This window comes from Limulus polyphemus, unplaced genomic scaffold, assembly GCF_000517525.1.
Source record: "Limulus polyphemus unplaced genomic scaffold, Limulus_polyphemus-2.1.2 Scaffold7527, whole genome shotgun sequence".
Lineage (NCBI taxonomy): Eukaryota > Metazoa > Arthropoda > Merostomata > Xiphosura > Limulidae > Limulus > Limulus polyphemus.
Window position 1 is genome coordinate 22550 of NW_013673137.1, and position 7174 is coordinate 29723.

Here is a 7174-nt window from a genome sequence, read left to right on the forward strand (position 1 = left end):
TTAAAAACTATTGATTTAATGTAAGTGGCTATTGTTCGGGACAAACAATACTAAGGAAGGGGCAGTGTTATGACAGTGGTAGTCACGTGATGCTGGTAACTCCTCCTGGCAACTCTAGTCTTTTCTACGCTCCCTCTATTTTTGTATTTTAGCCCGGCAAATAAAGCGTAAAAAAGAAGTGATGGCATAGTTTGGCAGATAGACAGATAATTGAATCAAGTGAGCGGTAGTGACCTTAGTAAAGTACATGAACCGTTTTAAAGTGACTGTGGAAATTCTGTGTATTGCAAAGTTGTACTGAGAAAGAATAAACTAGTTTTATTTAAGAAAGGACTTGTATCTCTGAAGTTCTTCAGAAAGAATTTCTATGGGAAATTAACAAACAACCAGAGACATAACACTATGAAAAACTCAACTCAGATACAGACATATATATAAAAGGTTTATGATGTATTACAGGTTTACTCAGAACAATAAAAAAATTATTACTGGTCACTTTACTGACAACCAAATAATTTTGGTAATATACTTGCTACTAAAAATAACAAAACTTGTTACCTGTGCAGAAATTTCTGCCTTTCACCATTTTCCAACCAGTATGTTAACAGTTCAAATCCTATATAGAAGACTCCACAATTTACAGTTTGTACTACCTGAAAACAACCTCTCAGTGACCATAACTATATTTTCTCTATACATCAACATACTCTGAAAACCAAGGGTTAAGACCATAAGAGAATCTTTGAACACCAGGCCACATCTAGCTTTCTCCACACCTCCTGCCTTGTATCTTTAATGTACTGTGTCTTGGCCTTAAATTATTTCGTATTTAATGACAAATTCTGTCATTAAGTTAAAGACACAGTTATGGGAACTAAAATGGCTAAAAATATTTCTTTCTCAACCAAAAAAAAAGACCTTTAAAATCACTTTTCTGTGCTCATTTCATCTTTTATTATCTCCACACTTGACACACATAATTTAAATACTTTCTTCACTCAACTAAACAACTCTGTGAATTTTCTATTTCTATCTGAAATGGACATCTGACCACTTAATTTTACAAAAAACAACAACTTACAAACAACAATATTCATGGTTCTTCTCATATCACCCTCAACAAGACAAATGTAGTTAACTCTTTAGCCAAACATTAAGACTAAAGAGACTATGTGGACAACTCCATGGAATATTAGCCAGCAGATACTATCCCCAATAATAATAAATAGATAAATAAATAAATAAAAACAAAGACTTCAGACACTGACAGATTGATTATTTCAACAAAACATTGCAGAAGTATTGAAAACTCACAGATAACTATAAACATCTTTAAACTTTAAAAGACAGGCCCTTCTCTAAATTTCCCTTTAATAAGCCTTCTCTCTTCAGTTACTATCCTTTATCAAGGATATACTCAAAATCTAAATTTCTTTCACTATCAAACCCAAAATATAGGACCACAATCTTGCATTTTCTGTCAATATTGCATCTGTGACAAGACTAAGAACTCAAACTACATAAAACATCCTAGAAAAGGCAATAAAGTTATCATCAATTAAACTTTTAATTGTCAAACTTATATTGTACTTTTTCCAACTGTAATGCTTTCTTTATCAGAAAAACTGATCATACAACAGAATATTGTTACTTTTATTAGGCTTAAACAAACAAACCTTTTAACATACATAGAACACATAAATGGAATTTCTTTTTGTAACTAAAATACAAACTGGTTTTAAGTCTGGTACACAGAAAAATCAGTATGGAAGTCTTTTATTTCATCATGCCACAATACCATTGTGAGACATATTCTCTTCTTTCCACACTCTTCCTATTATAGTGCAATATTCCTGTATAAGCATATTACACATGCATGCTAATCAACCAACACTTTTTATTTTTCTCATTTAGCACTTTTGTTCTATCTGTCCACCATGAAGTTTTAAAAAAACAAAATCATTGATTTTTTACATACGTAAAGGCAAGACATGTGGCTAAGTAAAATTTGTAAGATTGGCATTTCTTTGAAAGTGATAAAAATTTTTACAAACATTTACCCATTTCTAAAGATATGCACTTACTTACAAGATGATGTATAACTTCTTTCTTCATTTTTCTTGACATCCAAAAAAACATTCTGCTCCTCTTCTGAAAAGAGCTCAACCTTCATATTTAATTCTTTCGTGGTTAAAGTAGATTATCACTTGCTGTTAGACTACAAAGGAATAGGGTAGTAATTAAAACTTGGATCCTTCTAAAGGTCAGCAAAAATTTTCATTAAATACAAATCTCAAAATTTACATTATTTTGACAACTTTCATACTTATTCATGAGCTTCATCTTCTTTACATCTTTATACTATAACTGTTACTGGTTATCAACTAACAATCCCTTAAAAGACGATGATTACTAGCATTAATCAAAATAATTTCTCCACAGCATATTTCATTAGTTTTAACAGAAGTACATAATATACTGTAAAAGTAATAAAGAAGAAACTAAAGCAAAAAAAGAAATCAGATATCCACAAAATAATTACCAATGACTACATAGGAAATATTGCAATGTTTAAAGATTGCCAAACACAGATTCAGCATGAAATATAATTTCAAAGGGAAAACAAAATTACAGTTCCTATGCACAAATTAACTGTCATAACCATGATAAAACTTACAAATATTAAAGTCCTTATTACTTAGAGTAAATGTTGATTGTTTTTGAGGCAGAAATCAAGTAGACACTCTCTCTCTCTCTTCACCTTGCATTTCGGAATTTTGAAAGGAAAGTTAGGTGACAATCCCAAGGGTTGTGTTGTCAAGTTATGACTTCTCATGTGAGGCCAGCTACTTCCTTGGAGATAAAAAAAAGAAAAGAAGAGAGTTCTGTTTATTCCACTGCATATGTCCTGGAGATTCTATATCTTTTGCTTTTCCTAGCTACACTATACGGCACTCTTGAAATTTTCATGGTTGCCATTTTGCACTTTCTAGTGCAAAGGAGGTTATCCTGCCACTACAGTTGTGCCAGATTTGATACATAGGGCTCTCCTGCAAGTCTTTTTACCTTTCTTGTTTAGTTTCACCTCCTTCATGGCTTGGCACATACATTCAGGTGATGGTTTTTACCATGTGGTTGCTTTGTTTTCTGCCAACCACCAAAATTTTATGCAGGCGAGTCAGTCTATTTGCAGTTAATTACTTTAAAAAATCTAGAGAAAAGCTTGCTTAATGGATTCTAGTCCCATCCTTGTGCTGCTTGTGGAAAGCTGAAATGTTACACCAGCCTTATTCAGAATATTGGTACTCTGCAAAACAATGAATGACCAACCAGCTTTGTCCCTATTTGTGATGTAGGAAGAACGTTTGTATCTTTGACTAAAGTTGATTTTCCACCAAGGTTTTTAACTAGGTGCTGAGATGATTTTTCTGCTTCATCCTCTGCTCATTCTCTACATTTTCTTTCTAGGTTGACTTACACAGATATCAGTTGTGCCAAATATCTATTCCATATGTGGGCATATCAGATTTGGTGGTGACCAATTTCTCAGTGGTAGCTGTATAGCATTTGTTAACCCATGAGTGTTTCCTGAGGCACCTTTTAGGTCATCCACTACTTGGTTGGTGTCGTTGTGGAAATGGAATGACTGAATTGAAAAGGACAGGCATTTGATGATCGAATGAATGATGATGTTTTGCAATTCTGATGAAGCCTGTGAGATGTAATAGAGCTTTGACAAAGATGGCTTAAGTACATTCTGTGATCAGTTTAAAATAGTATTTTGCATCTTGTTTAAACTTATCCAGCTGCTTAGTACTTATTCCAATCATTGGTAGTGCATAATCCATGATGGAAGTCAAAGTTCTTTTGATTACTCAATCAAAGAACATAAATGGGAAAATTAAATGTACAAAACTAATGATTTAGAGAATAACTAAATGAGCATACACTTGAACCATAAATAAACATGTGGTAAATAACGAATTGTGAAATTTGGAAATAAACAAACATAAAACTGGAAAAAGGCTTAGAACTTAGCTAATTAATAGTTGTAATGATAATTCTGTCCCATTTAAATGTAAATATTTTAGATTCAATAGTAAGTTTAGGGCTGAAGATGGTAGGGAAGACTATGGTATAATAGTCATTACTGAAAGTTGGTTAAATTTAGAGTCTAATCATACTAGGAGTTATTTTGAAATTATTTAATAGTGATAAAGTTTTTACAAGATGGGCGGGGTGGCTCTATGTACAAAGGAAGAGCTGCAGCCTGTTAGGACTGAAGAAATGAAAATAGTAAACGAGTACAACATAATTAAAGCTATGTAGCTTATAATCAGGGGTGTCAAGGGTTGGCATTTTTCAACTGGCATTTGTTGTAGGCCACCTGGTAAGAAAGATTGTAACAATGAAAAATTGTTTAATGAGACCACAGCTGTTACTAAAAAGGACATATACCATAATATTTATTTAGATATTTACACACTAACTCTCGTACTTTTAATTGCAGTCTTTTCATAACACATTTTTCAGTGTGCAGTCCACAAAACATTGCCCCTAATCTGAACAGTTGCACACAGGAAGGCAAATAGCTAGAAACAATCACTTTTATTTTAAACCTTATTATTATTAATTACTGTTTATCACTTTAATTTATTTATTTTTAAATCAGGTACTCAATGCAAATAACATGATTTCAATGTTACTTCTGCTTCTATTTTAATGCATAAAATGTTTGCCATAGCTTATGTCTCCAATAATATCCACAGTGTTCTTTCTGTTATAATTCCTAATTCAATGTAATGTGAATAACATTTATTTTCCCTATTGTACCCCAACTTCCATCCTTTTACTCTGACAATCAGTATGCCCTCTGTTCCACTTGATCCTGTTCTCTCAGTCTACGTTATTTTATTCATGACATTATTCAGAAATCTTATCAGTTTGGCCAAGGACAAGAGAAGTGGTCCACTGTGAACTGAAATACTGGCTATTATCGAATGATGATTTGGACAAAATTGATCTCCAATTTTGTGATGAGGATTAATGAGTGTGTCAGGTGCCAAATAATGTTGTCCCTATCTCAAAAGAAAAAAAAAAAAAAAAAAAGGATGAAAGTAACCAATGTAGTGTGTAACCCCCCCCCCTCTTTTTTACCAAATTTCTGGGAATTTTATTCACAAAAATATAATACCTAACAAATCAAGCTCTTTTGAAACGTCCACCTTTCAAATGTGCTCAGGTTGTAGAGTATCATATTTTTGTGTTAAGTTGATTTCTTGAACCTATATGTTTTCTAATATCATGATTTAAATTTTATTCATCACTTAAATTACCTTGGATGACAAGTTAAGAAAAAATATAGTTAACCAGGGCTGCAATTTTAGATTCTAGCTCAGATGTGTAAGTAAATCAAAGTTTTCAAGAAGTTTAGCTCTCTCTCTCTCCCCAGGTATGTAAATATGAAGTTTAAGAAGTTAGGATCCCCACCCCAGGCACATAAGTCAATAAATCAGAAGTTCTAAATGTTGAGTGTACAATTCATTTGCACAATGGGCTATATGCACTCTTATCCATCACACAGAATCAAACCTCGAGATTCAGTTTTGCTAGTTCATTAACAGTTAAACACTCCACTGACTCATCGGAAGACTTCTTATAACAGACTATTATTTCAATTAATTTTGGTTATTTGTTTAAATATTGTAATTTAATTGGATTTATTTATGTTTTACGTAGGTTATATAACTTTTATTAATCTCTTACTAGGCTAGGCTTAGCAATAATTGTTTGTACCATTACTTCTGTTACACCATTACTTTCAATATCTTGCAGCAAGTTTAAAACTCTTTATCTTCACCTATTTATATTAAGATATAATCTCTATTTGTTGATTAAAAAAAAAAGAAAAGAAAGAAAAACAAGGAAAAGATTGACTGCAATTCTTTAAAAGCAGCCTAGAAGCCCTTATGAAATACAGTAGACTGTAATTTTTCCATCACAGCCACAAGGCTTAATGTTTGTTAAGCCCACTATGAATTTTTAAATTATGCCTGGTCTGTTATAGAAGAGAAGAACCTACGATAGTGACTCTTAGTAGTGAATTATTTGAAACTTGGGTATATGAAAAAAAAAACAGGATGGCAAAAAGTAAAATGAAAGGAAGGGAAAAAAATGATAATCTAAATATTTTATAATGGTCCACAAGTTGTTGTTCCATTTTTATCTCCTTTAACTTTATTAATTTGTACTAATTTATCACATGAATAGATACAGATTTAGTTACACAGCTATAAGTGCAAATGTTCCAGTGTTTAGTTTAGGTTCTTTGCAGAGTTACCATCTATGTAGTTTTAGTATATGTCATCACTCAACATCTTACATCAAGTACAGTCGATTTTTTTACATATAGATTTACCATTTATTGGCGTAAGTACAGAATTACCACTTTATTAATTACAGATATCGTGTTAGAGTTAGCTTCAGTTTATCATCGTTCATGTACAGGACATAAATAAAGTTACAGTATGCAAGCATACTCAGCGTGTTTTCCACCTTTTTGTATTAAAAGAAATTTTAAAAAATTTAGGTCTGATTCAATTTTACTCAGTTCCACATAAATACATCGCTAGAAAACTGTTATTTTTAATATAGATACTTTCGTCCTTTTGTTGTTCTCTAGTAGACAATATTGTTATGATGTGTTCTATCATCAGGTGGGTTCTTTTATATTTTTTATTTGAAATAATGCAAAATCTAGATCATGCAACAATAATGAATTAATTTATTCAATAACATTTGCTACAATACAGGCTTTATTCACTTGTAAACCTACCTTCACAAACATTATTTCAAAGAAACACCAAAATTAAAGTATGCCTAACTTAATCATAAAAGTACCTGCAGAATATTCTCTCTAAACTATACATGACAAACATGCTAACTACTTGAATCATAGAAAAACATAGGAAATAACTCTTTAATTGTCTAACTCACTAACTGGCATCAAACTGAATAACTCATTATTACAGTGAATACTTCATTGAATGCTGATTCACTCACTATGGCATTTATATAATTCTTGCTACTTACTATATTGTTACGTCTCAGTTAATTAACAAACTTTTCCGTAACTTCGTTTCGACGAAACTTTAGCGACACAAGTCCTTACTTA

The 7174-nt window shown here is 31.9% G+C and overlaps 1 protein-coding gene across 7 annotated transcripts in view; it reads right to left on the reverse strand.

Annotated features, from left to right (window-relative positions):
- LOC111089831 overlaps positions 1-7174 on the reverse strand; it is a 35722-nt gene that overhangs the window by 20577 nt on the left and 7971 nt on the right. For 4 of the 7 annotated variants that reach the window (XM_022402982.1, XM_022402985.1, XM_022402984.1 and 1 more), the window contains exon 2: positions 2089-2218. In XM_022402982.1, the coding sequence (XP_022258690.1) occupies positions 2089-2173 (85 nt within the window). In that variant the 5' untranslated portion in view covers positions 2174-2218. Of the gene's footprint in view, positions 1-2084; positions 2219-5796; positions 5894-7174 lie in introns of those variants that run through there. The other 3 variants (XM_022402987.1, XM_022402983.1, XM_022402986.1) reach the window with 3 other exon arrangements.